General features: G+C 57.4%; 2 protein-coding genes across 2 annotated transcripts; both read right to left on the bottom strand.

Moving 5' to 3' along the window:
• Positions 1-2934: 2934 nt before the first annotated feature.
• Positions 2935-5370, bottom strand: CDK2AP2 (cyclin dependent kinase 2 associated protein 2). Its single transcript, XM_043970172.1, has 4 exons — positions 5053-5370; positions 3818-3918; positions 3593-3725; positions 2935-3433 (listed from the first exon to the last, which is right to left on the bottom strand). The coding sequence occupies exons 1-4, from the start codon at positions 5132-5134 to the stop codon at positions 3366-3368; spliced, it is 384 nt and encodes a 127-aa protein (XP_043826107.1). The 5' UTR covers positions 5135-5370; the 3' UTR covers positions 2935-3365.
• A 5336-nt stretch (positions 5371-10706) lies between these two features.
• Positions 10707-14907, bottom strand: CABP2 (calcium binding protein 2). Its single transcript, XM_043970163.1, has 7 exons — positions 14851-14907; positions 13785-13949; positions 13026-13056; positions 12605-12739; positions 11450-11559; positions 11153-11300; positions 10707-10760 (listed from the first exon to the last, which is right to left on the bottom strand). The coding sequence occupies exons 1-7, from the start codon at positions 14905-14907 to the stop codon at positions 10735-10737; spliced, it is 672 nt and encodes a 223-aa protein (XP_043826098.1). The 3' UTR covers positions 10707-10734.
• Positions 14908-20099: the final 5192 nt, after the last annotated feature.

Genomic DNA, 20099 nt, shown 5'->3' with positions numbered 1-20099 from the left:
CCGGCCCGTGGCGGGAGGCCGGAGGCCGGAGGCAGGAGGCCGGAGGCCGGAGACCGGGGGCAGGAGCCGCTGCTGCCTCCCGCCTCACCCGCTCCCAGGCTGGAGCTCAAAGCCGAGCTCCCTCTGACCTCCTTTCAAACGCCACCGCCGCTGCCCCCCTCTCCCCGTTTCCGCGGCAACGGAGCGCTGACGCGTCCACCCCTGGGGGAGACGAGCCGGCCCCCGCCAGCCAGCGGCTCCTGCCGGCCCCCCTCCCCCCAGCCTCTCCGGCTTCTCCAGCCTGGCCCCTCCCCCCAACGCTGTCCCACACTCTTCTCTCCAACAGCCCCATCCGCCCCTCCTCCCGTGGCCCCCACTTCCCCCATCACGCCTCATTCTCTCTTCCCCCTTTCCTGGGTCCTGACATCCCTACCCTCTCCCTTCTCCCAAAATATCCCCCTTCCCCGTCTTCAACCTCCAAACTCCCCCCCCCCCACACACACACCTCCACATCCCTCTTCTCTCATCCTCTATTGGGCCTTTATCCCTCCCCTCCTGCCAACATCTCCCTGCCCAGCCCCCAGCATCCCTCCTCCACCTGCCCCAACACCCTGCTCCCTCTCTATATCCCCAACCTCCTCCGCCTCCTAGCCCCTCTCTACCCCTCCCCTTTTTCTCCCTTAATCACCTTCCCTTGTCACCAACATCCCTCCTCCACTCTCATCCCCTCCCCATGCCCCAACCTTCCCCCATCTCGTCTTTCTCTTCTTCCCCCCAAATCCTTCTCTCCAGTCACCAACATCCCCTTCTGTCCTCTTGCTTCACCCCAACCTCCTCTCACCAAACCTCTCCTCTTCTTCCCTTCATCTGCCTCTGCATCTCCCCCTTATCCCCAAACCCCCATCGAGCCCCCCCCCCCCCCGCCCCGGGCACATTTCTCCTTTATCCTCCCATCTTGCCCTGCAGATCTTGTGGACTCCGGGATAACCCTTCTGCCATGACTACTTGGGAGTGGTAAGGGAAGGTCAGGGGAGAAGGGACTCCCTATTTCTTTCCCACTGTTCCCCGCCAGTGGCCAGCTTCCTTCCAGGCCCCCTCCCCCTGTGCCTCCTTCCCTTTGTACCCCTTTCCCTTTCCAGCCCCCTTCTCTCCCTCACCCCACCTGCTCTGCTCCCCAGGTGGCCCCTTCTTCCTGCACTGCCTGCTTCCCCCCAGCACCTTTTTCTGCTCCCCAGGTGGCCCCTTCTGCCCCCAACCTTTGGTTTCCCTCACTGTTCGGGACACAACGGTTATCGGGTGAGGCCACCAGGCAGATAAGAGCTGTCTGCATTGGCTCCCTTGAGAACCCTCGTTCCCCAGTTCTCTCCGACCCCAGCAGAGCAGTTCAGATTTGGGCCCCCTCTTCAATCTGACCTCCCAGTCCTCCCTGAATTTCCTTGGGGCCAGCAGGGCTCCATGTGATCAGCACTTTGATGCTCAGACCCCGCTACCGTCAGGCTCCAGCCCCAAGGCAGCACCTGCAGGATTCACTCCTCTTCTGCCCCTACCTCGGGGCTAACCCTCCCCACTAAGCCACAGGGATCCAGGCAGGGAGAACTCCACTGGCCCCAAGATGGGCCCTGGCAGTGGGAGGGCCCATGCCTGACTGGCCACCCTCTTTCTGGAAGGAGGTAGGAGCCCAGCCTGGGGCCCTGGTGGGAAACCTCCCAGGAGAAAAGAAAGCCTAGCCCACGGAGCTGGATGGCATAAGTTCCTGTCCTCTGTTCCTTGGCCCTTCCCATTTCTGCCAGCCCCCAGTGGCCTCAGCTGAGCTACTTCCCGTCAGTTTTTCTGTAAAAAGAGGGGCCCTGTTGGCCTGAATGACCTCTGAATTCTCTCCCAGCTCTGGCATTGGCTTTTCTAACGGCCTGAGCTTGGTGGTCTCTGAGGACGCCTGCCTCTCAGAATGAACTTTGACTCCGCCCCCCCGCCCCCCAAGCCAGTCCCTTCCTAGCAGCTGCGTGGGCACCTCAGTCATCCAGATCCTCAGCCCCTTCCCACCTTCCCATCCCCCACCCAGGCCCACATTCATGTACCTCTGACCCTCCCTCCCCACCAAAGCACAAAAAGGGAAGGAAAAGACCACTCTGCCCAAACCTGCCTTCTGGTCTCAGAGAAGAGCTGGGGCCTTCAGGCTCCCAGCCAGAGTGGCTGGACAGCCAGGCTGTCGATCACTCAGACAGACAGACCTGGCTGGAGCCAGGCTCCCTGGAGAGAGGCCAATGGCCTGGACCACATCTTTGACAGCAGAGCCAAGCTGCCAGGCCCATTCTGCAGACAGAATGTAGGGGCAAGGGTGGGAGGCCAATCAGAAGCCTTCATGAGGCCCACTAGCCTCCCTGGTCCTTCTCTCTTCCAAGGGGACCCAAACTGGGCAAAGGGTAACTGGCTCTGCAGAAGGCCCTGCCCAGCTCCACCCTGGGACCTTGCCCAGGGGAAGGCATCTATCTCAGATAAGGAGGTGGGCAAGGACTCAGCTGACAGGTGAAGGCTGGAGGCTGAGGCAGGACCCTGCCACTCACTGACCTCTTCTGGGCTCAGTGCCCAGGGGACCACACTGGGATCTAGTCCAACCCCTCATTTTACAGACGAGGAAACAACCTCTGAGAGCTGAGTTGACTTTCCCATGGTCATCCAGGTCACTACAGGGAGAGTTGGGGTTCAAGTCCAAGTCCACTGCCCCCAAAGCCAGTTTTCACAGGCTCATCCCTGATGTCCCTTCCATCTCAGAGCATGTGTTCTAGACCCTGCCAAATTCAGTGGAGCATCCCAGCGCTTGGAAGGATGCTCACGGACCATCAGCCATGAGGTGGACGTGCTGAATGGCTGCACCAGTGACTTCCCTTGGGGCCCCCACCCACCCTAGCCTTGGACCTGCAAGCCCAGGGCCTGCCAGCAATGTCTGCAGAGAACAACTCCAAATCTCCTTTTATTTATAGAAAAAGAGCATTTAGTAAAAGACGCTGAGAAAAGGTGCTGCCTCCAGCGGCCCAGAGGCAGGGCCCAGAGGCGGCGGGTGACCAGGAGGCCCCAGCCGGAGGAGGGAGGACATCCAGCATGGGACAGAGAGGGGTGGGGGCTGAAGGTCAGTACTGTGCTGGGGGCGGGGAGAAGGGCGGCCTGGGGCCAAGGACTCTCCAATCCCCACTGGCTACGGGGGAGGCATCAGCTCCGCTGCCTTTGCCTGGCGCTGGATCCAGCTTCTCCCATCCTACCCCGTGTGGCCGGAGGTCACAGGACAGGAGAAGGTCAGGAAGAGAAGAAGGGCATGAGGGGAGGGGCTCTGCTCCAAAAGGTGATGCAAAGAGGTGGGAAGGTCCATAGGGGAGAGAGGGGGCAGCACGCTGTTACGTGCGGGCATTGCGCTCTGTCTCTGCCAGGCATTCTCTGACCAATGCTCGGGCGTGGATGATGCCTAGAGAAGGGAAAGAGAAGACTGACTTGTGGCCTGGGCCAGGCCAGACCCCCTCCCCCTCATCCCCTTTCCTTGTTGTTCCTTGCCCCTTTCAGTGTGTTGGTCTTATTCCTTGGGACCCAACAGGAGGGGGAGAGTCTGGGGCAGGGGCCCACCGACCTCGCTTCAGCCGCTCCATGGCACTCTTGCTGCCAGCATAGGTGGGCCGGATCTCCTTGCCCATCTCTTCGATGACGGAGAGCAGGTCTGTATAGGTGCTCTGGGAGCCCTGGGAGCCAGGGGGCTTCATAGCCTGGAGGGAGACAAGGTGCTGGAAGCCCCGGCCCCCTGGTCCCCTGATCCCCTGCCCCCCGCCTGCCTCTGCCCCATCTCAAAGCCACTCACCTGCACATAGCCCATGGAAGGTGGCCCGAAGTCATTGAAGAGGGGTCGGAAGGGGGCAGCGGCTCCTGGAACTGAGCCTGAAGGGGAGGGGACACTTGTGGCTGTAAAGGATCGGGTAGAAGGAGGTGGTGACTGGGTGGCCTTGGGCCAAGCCCCTCTCAATAGCCCCTTCTTTCCCCAGGCTCCCCCCAGAGCAAAATGACAAACTCCAGGCTATCTAGCCCTCTGCCACTGACCCCAATGTGACCCAAATGAATCTGGGGTCATCTCTCCCATTAGAACGGGAGCTCCCCAAGGCCCGGGCCTGGCTGACCCGCCTTTGTACCCCTGAATTACAGGGATGCCTGGCTCTGCCACCCTATGGGCCTTCCCTTGTAACAAAGATAACCAAGTGGCACATGAGTAGGGCTGAACAGGGAGCATTCAGCCCCAGGCAGAGAAAGGAGGGAGGAGCTGCGATTCTTTTATCCTCTCCTGAGCTTACTGCTGAGTCGTCTCGCAGTCGTGACTGACTCTCCGCGACCCCATTTCGGGTTTCCTTGGCAGAGATCCTGGCCTCGTTTGCCGTTTCCTTCTCCAGCTCATTTGACATTTGAGGAAACCGAGGCAAACAGGGTGACCATGACTTGCCCAGGGTCCCCCAGCTACCAACTGCCTGAGGCTGGATTTGAACTCAGGAAGCGGAGTCTTGCTGACCCCAGGCCTGCCGCTCTAACCACTACACCATCTAGCTGCTCTCCCAAGCTACGAGATCCCAAACCGCCTCTTGGCTGGGGTTCCCGTTACTTTACACCAACTGCCCCCTTCTTCCTGCTGCTGCTCCCCTAAACTGCCTCTGGCTGCAGCCCGGGGGGATCAGAGGCAGGGGGTCATGGCTCTGGTCAGAGAACAGGTCACGGGGGCGCCCAAGGGACAAGAGGACAGACCGCCGGAGCTGGGAGGGGATTTAGCACCCAAATCACGGCGTGTCGGGGGTTAGAGCCCGTGCACCTCAGAAGGGGATGAGGCTCAGAAGCTACCGGGGGGGGGGGGCGCAGAACCTAGAACGCGCAGGCGCGTCCGGGGGTCCTAGAACTTACAACATGCAGGTGGGACCTCGGGGGCCTTGGAACCTACAAGGAGGCACGTCCGGCGCCCGAGAGCACGGGCTCGGGAACCCTTTAGAGCCCGGCAGCGGAGAGTCCGATCGGGGGCGTGTCCGCCCCGCCCCCCGGAGCCCCGCCCCCCCGGCTCACCTGAAGGGATGGGGGTGCCGGGCCCCGGCGTGCTGGAGCCGGTCGTGCTGCTCGGCGCTGGAGCGATGGGTTTGTAGGACATTCCCAACTCTTCGGGAGGGCAGCGGCCACTCGATTCTCCTCCGGATTGGCCAAGCCGCTGCGGAGCGCGCGCTCTGATAGGTGCGCCGCCAGGAAGAGCCCGAGGCCCGCACTTGCGATTGGCTGGGGCGCACGTCACTCGACGCTCCCAGCCAGCCTTTTCATTGGCCGAGAGTCCCGGCCCGGACCTGCCGCGGATTGGCCCCCGTAGCGTCGGGCTTCGCACCTGTCTGGCTCGGATTGGCGGGCGGAGGATGACGGCTGCGATTGGAGGGTTCGGGGAGGCAGGCGAGCGCGCTCCCGGTCCGATTGGCCCGGGAGGCAGGAGGGCGGGGCCGGCTGGCACCGGGAAAGGAGTCTCCGGTGTCGGGCCGCCTCGGCTCGCGCTGAAGGGTCTCCTCGGCGAGGCTCGGCCGCACGCGCCCTCTTTCCGACCGGCTCTGCTGGCCCGCTCGTGCCTCCTTCGGCGAGCTCGCGCCGCTGCCCGCACCGCCCCCGGGGGTTAAGCCGCCTCGCGCTCTGGGGCCGCCGCCGGAGTCGCCGGAGACGCGCGCCGCCGCTCTCCCTCTTCGGACACCACTGGGCGCGAGGCTGTGACGTCAGGTCGCGCCCCGCCCCTACGCAGGAGCGTCACCGCGCGTGGCCCCGCCCCCTGGCCCCGCACGCCCTTGAGGCTCCGCCCCGTCTCCGTGGCAACCGCCCCGCCCCACCGCCCTCCCTGGTCCTGGAAACCCCCCTGCTCCTCCCGGGAGACCCCGTTTCCTTGTCCTCCTCAAAAGACGACCCCTCATTTCTTCCTCTAGGAAATGCCCCTTCCTATGATTCCTTGAGCCCCCCCAAAGACTCCCCTCCTTAGGAAACCCCCACCTCTTCATCTCCCCCAGGAGACCCCCACTCCTTACCCTCCTCTTCTCATCATCCCCAGGAGACCCCCTTTGTTCTCCACAGGAAGCCCCTTTCCTTGTTCCCACCTGGAGACCCCCCCTCTTCTAGGAGACCTTTGATTTTGGTCCCTTCCCAAGAGCCTCCCCTTTCCCCTCCCAGGAGGCTACCCCTTCCCCCCCCCCAGATAACCCCTCCTTACCCCCCCAGACCCTCTTCCGTACCCCCCCCAGGAGACACTTCCTCTTTGGAGAAGTCTCCCTTATCTCTCCCGGACCTTCCTTCATACCCCCTTAGAAGCACCTCTTCTTAGACCTCCATCTTCACTCCACTTTAGCAGACTGTGCCCATCCGCCTTTGAGAGACCCTCCTGCCACCATCAGACCCCTACCCCCCATTAGAGACCTTCCTCCTGACTTCTTATCTGAACCCCTCTGCCACTGCCCCTCCCTAGGCAACCCCCCCCCCCCATCAGTGAACAAGCTTTTATTAAGCACTCATCTGTGTACACTGGGTTTCATGCCATTGATCTCTCCTGGTGGTCCTTCTCATGGTCTCCTTGCTGTATCTGCATCACTGACTGTGGGTGCCCCCAAAGGCTCTGTTGAGCCCTGCACTCTCTCTCTGTCTCTGTCTCTCTCTGACTCTCTCTGTCTCTGTCTCTGTCTCTCTGTCTCTGTCTCTCTCTGTCTCTGTCTCTCTCTCTGACTCTCTGTGTCTCTGTCTCTGTGTCTCTGTCTCTCTCTGTCTCTGTCTCTCTGTCTCTGTCTCTTTCTCTCTGACTCTGTGTCTCTGTCTCTCTGTCTCTGTCTCTCTCTGACTCTCTCTGTCTCTGTCTCCGTCTCTCTCTCTGACTCTCTCTGTCTCTGTCTCTCTGTCTCTCTCTGTCTCTGTCTCTCTGTCTCTCTCTCTTTGACTCTCTCTCTCTGTCTCTCTGTCTCTGTCTCTCTCTGACTCTGTCTCTGTCTCTCTCTGACTCTCTGTCTCTCTCTGACTCTCTCTCTGTCTCTGTCTCTGTCTCTCTCTGACTCTGTCTCTGTCTCTGTCTCTCTCTGACTCTCTCTCTCTGTCTCTGTCTCTCTCTGATTCTCTCTCTGTCTCTCTGTCTCTGTCTCTGTCTCTCTCTCTCTGACTCTCTCTGTCTCTGTCTCTGTCTCTGACTCTCTGTCTCTGTCTCTCTGTCTCTCTCTGACTCTCTCTCTGTCTCTGTCTCTCTGTCTCTGTCTCTGACTCTCTCTCTGTCTCTGTCTCTCTCTGACTCTGTCTCTGTCTCTGTATCTCTGACTCTCTCTGTCTCTGTCTCTCTCTGACTCTCTCTCTGTCTCTGTCTCTCTGTCTGTCTGACTCTCTCTCTGTCTCTGTGTCTCTGTCTCTCTGTCTCTGTCTCTCTCTGTCTCTGAATCTCTCTCTGTCTCTGTCTCTGTCTCTCTCTCTCTCCTGGCTCACTTGGTGAGCTTATCAGCTCTCAAGCGTTCCAGGCTTCTCTCACCTGTATATTCAGCCCCCATCACTCTCCCAAGCCTGTCTCTCAGCTGCCTTTTGGACAGCTTGAAGCAGACCTGCGTGCATCTCAAGCTCAGCATCTTTCCTTTCAATCTTTCCTCCTCCCACTCCCCCAGGTTCCTGGTCTCAACTGCTCACCCTCAGCTCCCTCATATGACCTTTCACAAAGTCTCTGTGTGTGCTCTTCATCCCACTCACACCATCCCGGGACTGTCCCCCTTCCCCCTTGCCCATTGTCCCAGCTGTTGCAGTAGCCTCTGGTGGGTCTGCTTTAGGTATCTCCCTCCTACAACCTCCGAGACCCAACTGCCAAAGTGACTTTCTCAAAGTGCAGGTCTAGCCGTGTCATCCTTCTCAATAAACTGGGTTATGATCGGGGAGTCGTTTTTCTGTGGTGTCTGACTCTTGGTGACTCCATTTGGGATTTTCTTGGCAGAGATACTGGAGTGGTCTGCCATTTCCTTCTCCAGGTCATTTTACAGATGAGGAAACAGGGTGAAGTGAATCCCCCAGGGTCACAGAGCACAGAAGTGTCTGAGGCTGGATTTGAACTTGGGAAAATGAATCTTCCTGACTCCAGGCCTGGCGCTCTGTGCGCTGTGGCGCCCCCTAACTGCCCCCAATAAACCCTGGTGGTTCCTTATTCTGGGATGAAATAAAAAATGCTGTAGTTGACATTTAAGCCTCTTCCTACCCTTCCAGTCTCCTCCTTGGCGCTTCTCCCACCATCTCCACCCCCTACCCCCACCCCCACGCTCTCCAGGCCTCCCCCCACCCCAGTTCATTTACTTTGTATCTTGTATGTACATCCTCATGGATCCAGTACTGTGGCCCATTTGAATGTGAGCTCCTTGAGAGCTGGAGCTGTGTTCTTGCCTTTCTTTCTGTCCCTGGACTCAGCAGGCATCGAATAAGCATTTGATTGATTGAGCAGCCTGTCACCAGGCCCTTCCCGAGGCACCGGTGGGTCCTTGGTTCTCTGAGTAGGAAGTGTGAGGGGATGGCACAGACAAAGAGTGCAGACCTGGGTTCTGGGCTGGACACCGGCGCTGGGATTAGCTTCTCCCTGGCATGCCCTCTGAATGTGGAGCAGCGGCGTGGTAGACGGGCCCTGGTGAAGGCGAGGACACATGATCCCAAGGGGGGCAGTTTCTCCAGCCAAACTGGCCATCTCCCCACCCCTGAGTGCCCCACTTCCCAGTATGATGGGAGCTTTGGGAGAATTCATAACTTTAACACTGGCATCTGGTTTTTCTGTCTGAGCAATGGGGGCCACTGATGGAGGAAGTGTGGGGGGATAGAGAGTAGGGCTCCCCCACCCAGATAGTGTAGGCTTTCCTGATCCAAGGGAAGTGTTGAATGGAAGCTTATTGGACTGGATTGGATTGGAGTCCCCGATGGGGGCTTCAAGGTGCTAGCTACAGGGAGCCTGCCTGGTTGTCTTCTGTGTGTCTCTGTGTCACTTCCCATTTCTGCAGCCGGGTCTAGTGGAAGCAGCAGGAGACTGGGGGTCAAGATCCCCAGTGTCCTGTCTCGATTCTCCCTAATTTAGCTTTGTGATCTTGGACAAGCCATTTCCCCTCCTCTGGAGCTCAAGTTACATGAGAAGAGACTGCACTACTGAACACGAGGGTCCCTTCCCGCTCTGAAGTCCTGTGAGTGCCAATGAATCTTCTCTCTTTCCACCTTCTTCCTTGACAAGGAGGTCTTGGAGAGAGAGGAGTATGTGTGTCCTTGTAAGCACTGTGGGGGAACAAAATAGCTTCCTGCTCCTAACTCTTCTGAGGGAACAGCTGATTCAAGCTGGGCTTCACCCTTTTCCCCAGCACCCCTGGCCTTCCCAAAGGCCCTTCCTGGGCAGTCCTCACTCTTGGAGGGAGAAAGCATTGGGAGATCCTGGAGGATGCTCAGACACTGCCCCCCGCCCCAGGCAGCCTGTCCAGAGAAATCTCCTAATTAAGGAGGATTAAGGATTAATGGGGATTTTCTAGGGTGAGTGAGGAGAAAGCCCACCCTGGCCAGCGCTGGCACCTTCTGCTTGCACTTTCTGTGTTTGTTAGAGAGGAGGAAAATGAGGCCCTGTCACAAGTGAGGCAGTAAGGGAAGGCGTCTCCTGCTCACGGTCGCGGCCGCCATCTTGAGGAGGTCATTTCCATCCATCCTGCTCTTTTCGCTCCCAGGACCAGAGCCTTTGTTCAGTCTTCCTGCTTCCAGTTCTCCAGACCTGCATGTGCCGAACCTTCCACATCTGGTCCAAACTCAATCCCTGCTTCCAGGGCCTGAAGAGGGTTTCAGCCTTGGCCTCCCTTCCAGGCCAATCTAACCCTTGCCAAGCACCCACCCTGGCTTTGTTCTTGTGCTCCCCCTGAAGTGTCCTCTCAGCCGTCAAGATCGAGGTCCAGCTCTGGAGAAAATGGTTCTCTAGTAAGCGTTTCTCGTTCACTAGTTGGACCCAATATCCCTTTTGTCTCTTACCTCCCACTACTTAGTGTCCCTCAGCTATGATCTAAGGCAGAGGCCTTAAATTGTGGAATCTTTGCATCCCTGTGGGTGGCTAGGGTGGGACAGTGCTTGCACACAGTAGGTGCTTCATAAATGTTCCATTGGGAAAGGGCACCTTATAGATAAAGGGCAATTGGAATGTGTCCATATTTGCTTTTGAACCAGCGAAGTTAGGGCTGGATCCCAGAGGCAGGACTGAGGCTCCATCTCCACCTGGAGGGCCCCCTCCAATGGGTGCTAGGTTCTAGACAGACAGAAGCTGGTTAGGCAGTAGTAGCCCAGCAAGGGGCAGAGTCGATGCAAGGAGCGTTTGTTAAAGGTCACTGTTCTTGGTCCTCTCCTCAGATCTTTCCCAGATCCAGCCTCAAACAATCATCCAGTCTCCGAGGAAAGAGGAAAAATTCCTCGTGGTCAGACATCCAGAAACTTTATTCTTGTTAAGGATAAGGACAGGGATGGGGAGGGGCACACACAGGCCCACCAGGGGCAGAGGGACTTGTGAGGAGTGGGGAGAGACCAGGGATATAGAGGGAGAACCTGGGAGCCTTCCCCAGGCACACAGTTTCGGTGAAGGGCAAGGGGGAGGTAAAGGTAGGGGGATCCCAGGAGTGGGATTGGATATTCCCTAGGATTGTGGCTGAGCTGGCATCCCAGGGTTCAAGCTGCTGCCCTCAGGGTCTCTCCGTGGGCAGGCTGGCAGCAGGTCAGGTCAGGTCAGCGGGACATCATGCGCACAAACTCTGTAGGGGCAGGGCTCTCAGCTCTCAGGTCCCCACTTGGGGAGGTTCTGGGGCTGATCTAAATGTTCAGCTCTGACCTGGAGGGACTCACGCCATACTGGGTACCAGGGTCCCATCTGGAGCTAACATAACCCTGCCAGAAGAGGCTGGGGCCAACCTTTGGGGTTGGACGGAAGATATGTAGAAAGCAGACTTGATTCTGGAGCTGACTTTGGTGACTATGGGCAGGTGCTTCCTACTCTTGGGGGCTTGGTTTCCCCCTCTCCATAGTAAGGGGCTGGGCCTAGGTGGCCTCTGAGTGTCCTGCCAGCCATTTCTGGGGCAAGGGGGGCATTTGCTTTTCTAGGGGATTCTTGGGAAGGCTAGGAGGGGCATCCTGGCTCAGGTGGTACCTTCAAAGTCAACGAGTCCATCCCCATTGAGGTCAATGTCATGCAGGATCTCGTCCACCTCCCGCTGGCTGAGGCGCTCTCCCAACAGGGCCTTCAGGGCTGCTCGCAGCTCCCCCAGACTGATCTGGCCATCTCCATTGGTGTCAAACTGGGAGAACCCCCGGGAGGAACACCCTCAGTCATGGAACCAACCCCTCCTGAGCAGCCCCCACCGGAGGCCACACCTGGCCCCGGCCCCCTGGACCAGAGCTCCCCCCTCTCCATCTCCGCCCCCCGCCCTCAGCTGCCTGGCCTCACCTCCCGAAAGGCATCTCGCAGCTCTCTGACTCCAATCATGTCTGCGGTCTCTGCCAGCATTTTGGGGCCCATCAGCTCGACAAAGTCTTCAAAGTCCACCTTCCCACCACCTGGCATCCAAGGTAAGCAGAGCAGGGGCCCGGCTCCCAGCTATAACTTATATAGAACTGCTTCCTCCTAGCACTGGCCTCCCCAGGGACCCCTCTGTCCTGTGTCTGCCTCAGCACAGGGGCACTTCGCAATCTGCCCGCCTTCCCTCATCACTTTAAATTCACTTGGTCTATAGTTATTCTCTCTTCAGCACCTGGGGCTCAGCACCTAGCACCGAGCCTGGGCCTTCCCCCCCCTCTTAATCTATGATTTCCTGGCTGTAGGGAACTCCCCAAAGAAAAACTAATTCCCTCTGCCAAGGCCAACGGGAATCTTTTCTTCTCTCAGACTTGTCTGAGACATTGAGAGGTTCTGTGACGGCCCATGGCCACACAGCCAAGATGTGTCAGAGTCAGAACTGGAACCCAGGGCTTCCTGACCCCCTGGCCAGGGGTTCATTATTCCTGCTGCCTGGCACGTATACAGCAGGCACTTAATAAGTGATTATTAGATGGATATAAATCAATCCGTGGTTTCCACTTCGATCCTGAGACAATGGTGGAATGCATGGAGGGTCGGCTTTGGAATCAGCAATAATAATAATAGCAGCATTTTTCAGGTTTGCAAAGGGCTTCACAGACCCCTCGTTTGATCCTCACAGCAGCCCTGAGAGGCGGGTGCTACTATGGTCTTTCTGTTACGCATGAGGAAAGGAGGCAGTCATGGGGGCTAGGAAGTGTCTGAGGTCACATTTGAACATCTTCCAGACCACAGGTCTCTCTATTCATGACGCCACCTAGTGGCTGTCTTTGACATACGCAGGCTCTTTGGCCAAGTCCCTCTTAACCCAGGGGACATCCATGTTCATCCTTGGGTTGGTTCCCTGACCACCATGGCGGGTTTGAAGGAAAGCCCAGAGATGCCCCCAGGGGCCTTCAAAAGAAAAGGCCCAAAGGGATTGCCCAGCCCTGGCCCCTGAGGCTGATGCCCCAAGAGGACTGTCCTTCAGGGAAAACCTTGGGGAGAGGGCAGCCTGAGGGCCCCCCAGGTGGGCCAGGGACATACTGATCTGCTGGGAGATCTCGATGAGTTCCATCTCAGTGGGCATGTAGCCCAGAGTGCGCATGCAGGCCCCCAGCTCACGGTAACCGATGTAGCCGTCCCGGTCTCGGTCAAACTCCTGGAAAGCGGTCTGTAGCTCTAGGAGAGGGGCCGTGTGAGTGTCCCCCCGACTCCCATCCCTCCCCAGGCCCCCCACCTCTGCTCCCTCCCTAGAGTGATCCTTCCCCCCTTCAGATCCTCCTCCTCAGCTCTGATGCCCTTCAGGTTTCTGCTTGGCCTGTCCCTCCCCTGGCCCCCACCCCACTACTCTATCCCCCCCAGCTTGGAGCCCCAACTTACAAGAATTCTGGATGTGGGAACTAGAGCTGAAACAGGGGCGGGGAGGGGTTAAAGGAATGGGAGGCCCGGGGAGGGCCCGTTTTACCTTCTATCTCTTCTGGGCGAAGCTCCCTGTCCTGAGAGGGAGACAGAGCCTGGTTACCGATGAGGGGTCCCCTGGGCCACAGTCCTTCCCCTTTCCTTCCCATCCCCCTCCCCACCAAGCGGACCCTGGCTCTCCTGGGCTCTTTCTCCTGCTCACACCTGGTGCTCACTGTCTTCCCTTATCCCTGATCTCTCCTAGGTACTGCTATAGACTCCTCTGTGCTTTCACGCTGCGCCCCAGGTGCTGAGCCCAAACCTTGGCTCACCTGGCTCCCTCGGGGGCCCTCTGGAGGGAGGCTGGGGGTGGGCACATCCCCCTTCCGCTCCCCAGTGTTCCTCTTCCTGAGTGTCTCCCCCTTCCTTCATTTCTCTCCTAGCTCTTGTCTCCCAGCATCGCGGGTCTCCTGGCTTTCTCCAAATAATCTCATTTACTTCAGCAAATGCTTTACTAAATTTAAGTCACTGCGCAGAACATCATGCCAAGTCCTGTCCTCTGGAGGTCTCTGGAGCTCTGGGCGCCTCACGCCTCATCCCTGGGGGTAACTCTCTGTCCTTCCTGGGTGCCCCCCTTTTCCTCCCCTTGTTCTATCAAAGGCTTGAGCCTAGGACAGCGTCCTCAGCCGGGGGAGGATGGTTAGGGAGAAGAAAGGTCAGGCAGGGGTCAGTGGACTGGGGATCTCCAGGGGGTTAGGGAAGCAGGGGACAGAGGGCAGGCCCAAATGGTCAGGCGTGTGGTGGGCTAGGAGCAGTGAGTACATACAATCTGGGTGGCTGCGATGCTGGGCCGGAGGAAGATACAGGCTGGGCCCACCAGGCGGTTAAGGACTGAGTAGGCTTGGGATTGTGACTCAGAAGCCAACCCCTGATCCTCCGAGACTGTGCTTGGGCAGGAGCCCCCAGGGGACCCCAGCCGTGGCCAATGGTCCTATGGCAAAGCAGGGAATGAGAGGCTCTGGAGGGGGGCCACTGTCAAGGGCCGGTTTGGCTCCCCACTTATCTGGAATAGGTAGCCCCTACAAGGGATGACCTGAGGGACATTGGGCTGGCCCTCTGTGCCCAGAAATGGAGCCCCCCTGGCCTGGCCCTGGGCCTGGGCATTAGCCACTCTTTCCCAGCTCTGACATATGTTAAAATGTTACCTATGTCACCTGGGAGGGGAAGGAAGCTCTTTCCTACGTCAATCAACTGCCAACCAGGGAGAGCCTAGAGCAGGCTGTAAGAAGACTGGGCATCCATTGGGGAACAGGGTGGGGGAACCTGAGATCGGAGACAAGGGGCATTCCTGAGGGCATCATCACTGGGGCAGTGTCTGGGGGCAGAGTGGGGAAGTTGATTTACTATTGTACCCAGTCTCAGCCCTTTGGGGATTTGGGCAACTCCACAGAACATTGAATATTGGCGTGGGAGGGACCTTAGAACATAGAACATGTCAGGGATCTTAGAAGATAGAATATGGGAGCTGGGAGGAACCTTAGAACACAGAATGTGTCAGGGATCTTAGAAGATAGAATATGGGAGCTGGGAGAGATCTTAGAACACAGAATGTGTCAGGAATCTTAGAACATAGAACATCAAATATGGGAGCTGGGAGGGACTGTAGAACATAGAACAGAATACCTCCCCAGAAAGGACCATAGACCACAGACCATCAGGCCCAGAAGGGCCAGTCTAGGCCTGACGCTGGTGCCCCCACCTCTGTCCTGAGGGCACATTTCCCCCCCATCCTGATCTGCCCAGCACCCTATTCCCCAAACACTCCCCCTGCCCTGCGCCCCTGCCACAGCCTCCTCAGACCCCACCCCTCTCCCCAGCCCCCCTGCCCATACCTTGAGTGCCCTGCATCTGGGCCGCTTGGCACAGTTTCCCATGAGTTCCTGAACCATGCCAGGACCGGGGGTCCTGAGAGGAGGTGTGAGAGCCAGCCCCTTGGGTGCAGGGACTCAGCCTGCTCCCTGCTTGTGAGCTCTTTAGGAGATTTGCTAGGGTTTTGTTGGGGAAGACTGGGGGCAGGTGGGCGGCACCAGGCCTCAGGCACAGGGGCTGGGGCCCTAATCCTGGGATTATCTCGGTCTTCAAGTGGAGGGGGACAAACCTGCCCTGGGGGAGCCGGCTGGGGTCCCTGTGCCTCCCTGTGCCTCTGCTCCCTAGGTGCCCCCTCCCCACTGGGGGTTTTCCTCCTCCAGACTCCCCTCCCCCCTTACCCTTTTCAGCTCTATCCTTAATCTCTCCACAATCTAGCTAGATTTAAGTCTTCCCCAGAGCTAGGGGCTGCCTTCTGGGTGGAGACAGCCAGTCCCTGGGGACTGGGGAGTAAGGGGGACTTTCTGAGGGTTGGGAACCACCAATGAGGGTTTCCTGAAGCACTGGGGACCCCTGCTCCCCTCATCTCTTCCTTGACCTTATCCTTGCCTCTGAGCTTGGCAGGGAACCTCTAACTTCCCCCTCCCCCAACACCACTTTTTTTTTTCTTGAGGCAGTGGGGGTTAAGTGACTTGTCCAGGGTCACACAGCTAATAAGTGTTATGTGTCTGAGGGCAGATTTGAACTCAGGTCCTCCTGAATCCAGGGCTGGTACTCTATCCACTGCGCCACCTAGCTGCCCCCCAACACCACTTCTCATGCCCTCCTCCCTAGCACAAAGCCTGGGTGATCATGGGGACGAGAAGGGAGGCCCTGCCAACAGTCCTCAACCATGTTGGGCTCCCTCTGCGAGGCCCACTCATCAAGGGGTCCTATGGACATGAACCCCAGCCTTCTCTCCGTCCAGAGGCCCTTACCGGCCCATAAGCAGCCTCGATCTGGGCAGCGAGCTCTTCTGAGTCCTGGAGCCCGTGATCTGCAGGGTCGGAGGAAGGGCTCGCACCACGTTTCCCATTTGTCCCTGCTTCCTGGGGTCCCGGGCTGGTCAGGGCCCCGCTGGGGCCAGGGTCTTCCTCCAGAGCCCTTGCGGGGTGGTTCTGAGGCTGGGCCATGAGCTCCCCGGGCTATGAGCTCCCTGGGCCTTTGGTCCTCTGGGGAGACCCATGAAAAGGAAGGTGCAGGAACTCAATGGACTCCCGTACTCCCCAGCTCCCACTCCTTGGCCGCAGCTCCTCTGAGGTTCCCTGACCTCGGCTGGAGCCTGGGGCTCCCACAGGGCCGCAGGCAGGTCTGCTGTCACCCTCCCCACCCCTCCTGCCATCTTGTTGTCTTCCCATTGTCCCACATTACTGCCTTGGATTCCAGGAGGTGCCGCTGGGGCTGGCTAACCATCCTGCCTGCCCTCCAGGACCTCTCCAGAGGGCCCTGCCCCCACCCTGCGCCCCTCAGGAAGATGCCAGCTGGACCCCAGTCCTGGCTCCTTCTTTGACCTCAGCCGGCTTCTTCACTGGCTAGGTTGCACATGCCTGGCCCTGGACACATAAGGGTGGGCCTCCGTGGGCCTTGGCTGGGGGGGGTGGGGGCGGCAGGAAGGAGGAGGAAGAGGGGCAATGTTGGGGCTCGCTCTTGTCCTCCCCACGGCCTGGAAGGACACCTTGGCAGAGCTCTGTCCTGCTTGACTACATGTCACAGCTCCAGCCAGCCTCTGACTGCCCTTGCCCTCTGCCCTCTGCCTCCCCCTTCTCCAGCAGTCCCTAAGGCCATCCTCACAGCTCTCTCTGGTTCCCACAATGCATGTCCAGCCCCTTCTCTCCCCAACCCTTCCCCATCCCCACCTTACTCTCCCCTCCTAAGACCAAGGGACTCAGCCCTCCATGCCCAGCCCCTCTCACCAGCCTGGGCTCTGGCTCCTTGAGCTGGACAGAATGAGGTCAGTTTGCCTCAGGCCTAGCCCAGTGCCCCTCTCATGTTTTATTCACCTGCCCCCCCCCCAGCCTTTTGTCACCGGGAACCAGATCCCCCCTCCAGTCAGTCTCTCTGCCACCTGAGCTAGGTCCTGCCTGCCCCTCCTGGGCCTCCTCCCCAGCTCAGGTCTAGGGCCTGCAAACAGGCATGCCCTCCCACTGACACAGCTTCTTCTGTCTTGCCACATTGGTGGTGGTGAGGGCAGGGAGGAGGCCTACCTTGTCCAACCCTGGGGTAATAAAACAGCCCAGAGACTGTATCTGAACTCCCCTCATTCAATAGCTGTGTCCCCTACAAGTTGTGTGATCAGTGAGAGCCAGGATCTTTGTTCCTCTGTTCCTTTGTTCCTTCCTTCCTTCCTTCCTTCCTTCCTTCCTTCCTTCCTTCCTTCCTTCCTTCCTTCCTTCCTTCCTTCCTTCCTTCCTTCATTCCCACAGCATTATTCATTCATTCATTTATTCATTCATTCCCAGCATTGCTGGGATGTTAACAGGGACCTGGGATCTCTGCTGGGCCACCCTGTTCAGTTCTGGGTCTACAACGTCTTGCCCAGAGGAAGGGGACCAGGATCAGGGAAAGGCCCGGAGGTCTTGCCTTGGGGGAATCAATGAAAGGAAGTTGCTGTGTTTGGCCCCAGAGCAGAAGCCTGGGGAGGAATCTGGTCACTTTCTTCAAGCCCCCAAGATCTGTCATGGGGAAGAAGGTTAGACTTGTTCCACTTGGCCCCACTGGCAGAACCAAGAGCCCCTGCCCCTACCCCATTGTAATTACGTTGTCTGCATTTTGCCTTTGAGTTCCAAGCAAGGCAAATCTCGCCAATAATGGGTGACCAGAGGGGCGGTGGGCTTCCTTGGCAGGTCTGGATCTCCAATCAAAGGCCATTGCTGAGACAGCAGCTGACTCCAGGGGCTGCTGCTGCTGTCTACCTCCTGACACAGGGCACAGGCTGAGTTCAGGAGGAGAGCACGTTTGTGGGCAGGATCAACACTGGAACTTATTTCGCTTAACCAAGCCTTTTGTTACAAGGGTCTGGTTTTACTTTTTTGTTTTTTTTCCCAATGGGAGGAAGGGAGAGTGAGAAAAGAAATGACACTTATTAATTGAAACCAAAATTAAATTAAATAACAGACCAAAGACTTAGCCTGACCTAGTTATTGCTGAAGTCAGTAGGCCCGTTGAGTTTAGGGTAAAGCCTCACTCAAGGCAAGGAGGCAGCCTGTTAACAGTCCCCTTGTTCCCTCCACCGTCACTGAGGGCTAGGACTGACACCTCCAAACCAACATAGATGATGGCAGAAGAGACAGAGAAAGGACATAAGCAGGAATGTCACCAGGGAGAGTCAAGCTTGGAGGCCTTCAGGCAATGCAGAAAGAGCTGATTGTACTGTGGGGAGAGCACAGGCCTGGAGTTAGGAGGTCCTCAGCTTGAATCCTGCCTTGGGTACTTACTCACCAGTCCCTTCCAGCCCTAAATTTATCAACCTGCCTTTGAGGACAGGGCCTATCTCTTGCCCCTTATTGGTTTTTGTTTTTATTTTTGTGAGGCGATTGGGGTTAAGTGACTTGCCCTGGGTCACACAGCTAGTAAGTATTAAATGTCTGAGTCTGAATTTGAACTCAGGTACTCCTGAATCCAGGGCCAGTGCTCTATCCACTGCGCCACCTAGCTGCCCCTCTTGCCCTTTATTGGAACGTCAGGCTAGCACAGGGCCTGGTACTTATGAGATACCTCATAAGGACTTACTGACTGAGAGCAAAGGAGAGTAATGGCAGGAAATGCACAGATGCCTTGACTTGAAGTCAGGAGGACCTGGGTTCAAATCTTACCATTGACACTTCATATTTCATCAGTTAATTCATTCAATAAGCATTTGTTTATTATTTAATGGGTTTATCTTCATTCATTTGTTTTTATATCACCATTAATCCCAAATGTAGAGCTCTCTCCTCCCTCCCCTCTCCTCTCCTTCCCCTGTTCCCCCCAAAAAAGCTATTTTTTGTAGCAAGGAATTAAAAACAGAGAAAAAAGTGGTTCAGGAAAACCAACAAACACATCAGGCAGTTAAACAGTGCCTGCATCAAGTAGGCACCTACTGTGTGCTAGGCATCCTGCTGGCTGCTGGAGATACAGAAACAAAAGCAAAGCTGTCCCTGCTTTGGTGGAAACAGCCCGCATACAGATAAGCGAACAGGAAATGGATGGGGAGGACATCAGCAAATAGGGGCCTGGAGAGGAAGGAGCAAGCTTCAGGGAGTGGGAAGCTGCCCCCTCCCCCTGGGGCCCTTTCCCCTTCTCCCTCTTCGCCCCCTGCTCCCCTCTGCAGCTGTCAGCTCCTAAGCGTCAGCAGGACCAGATCAGCCCCCACACATCTGGCTTGCAGGATTTCTCTTCTCAAGCAGAGTTCATGGTAACCAGGTCAGCAAATCCCTACCACCATCAGAGCCGTGTTACCGAGACCCAGGCATCAGGATAGAATTCCACAAACATGCTTGGCCCCGTGTCAGGGATCATAGGCTGAGCCTTGGCACATTTAGTGGGCCAGGTGCCTGGCACCGAGCCCCAGAGACCTAGGCCTGCCCCAAGACCTGCAGGATGAAGGAGAAAAGAGGCCTGCCAACCCTTCGGGGCCAATATCGGGCCCACCCAGGCCTCTGCCTGGCCCTCCAATAGCAGTTTCCAGGAGCTGGGGAGTACAGGCATCTTTAAAGTACCTCCTTGTTCGAGAGGGGGTCTGTGCTCTCCCTCTGAGCCCTGTGGGGGTGATGAAGATGGCTAGTTTTATTCTACAGATAAAGGGACCGAACATCAGAGACATGGGGTGACTTTCAGAAGGTCACACAGGGAGAAGGTGACTGAGCCCAGACACTTGACTCCATGCCCGGCTCTATTTCCTTCCTTCCAAGTTCAGCTCCTCCAACACGAGGCCTTTCTGATGCCCTGAGCTGCCGGGGGCGCCCTCTCTGGCACCCCCAACCTAGCTCCTATTTGTACTTACACATACACACATGTTTACATCTGTCTCTCTGCGTGTTGTCTTCCTCAGTAGACCAGAACCAATCTGAGGGCACACAGCATTCCTCTTTGTATCTTGTGGCCCTGCATCGTGCCAGGCACGTGGCAGACACTTCCTGAAGGAACAAATAATTGAATGAAATCAAGGCATTTCTTGGAACCCATCACCAATGGTTGTGTCATTGGTATTCATTGATTGAGAAAACATGCACCAATGGAAAGTTGCCACGAATTCAAT

Source organism: Dromiciops gliroides, chromosome 6 (assembly GCF_019393635.1).
Source record: "Dromiciops gliroides isolate mDroGli1 chromosome 6, mDroGli1.pri, whole genome shotgun sequence".
Classification (NCBI taxonomy): domain Eukaryota; kingdom Metazoa; phylum Chordata; class Mammalia; order Microbiotheria; family Microbiotheriidae; genus Dromiciops; species Dromiciops gliroides.
Note: the sequence above shows the minus strand (reverse complement) of the source record. Positions and strands in the feature narration are given on the sequence as shown.

Bases quoted from the DNA above. Each gene is read 5' to 3' on its own strand.
- CDK2AP2 (XM_043970172.1), bottom strand. From the start codon at position 5,134: ATGTCCTACAAACCCATCGCTCCAGCGCCGAGCAGCACGACCGGCTCC. The intron at 3,726-3,817 runs GTGAGTGGCTTT...GTCTCCCTCCAG, and splicing joins CTTCCATGGGCTATGTGCAG to GCTATGAAGCCCCCTGGCTC. The intron at 3,434-3,592 runs GTCGGTGGGCCC...TCCCTTCTCTAG, and splicing joins CATGGAGCGGCTGAAGCGAG to GCATCATCCACGCCCGAGCA.
- CABP2 (XM_043970163.1), bottom strand. From the start codon at position 14,907: ATGGTTCAGGAACTCATGGGAAACTGTGCCAAGCGGCCCAGATGCAGG. The intron at 13,950-14,850 runs GTATGGGCAGGG...GCTTTGCCATAG, and splicing joins CCAGATGCAGGGCACTCAAG to GACCATTGGCCACGGCTGGG. The intron at 12,740-13,025 runs GTAAAACGGGCC...CCCCTCTCCTAG, and splicing joins TCGCCCAGAAGAGATAGAAG to AGCTACAGACCGCTTTCCAG.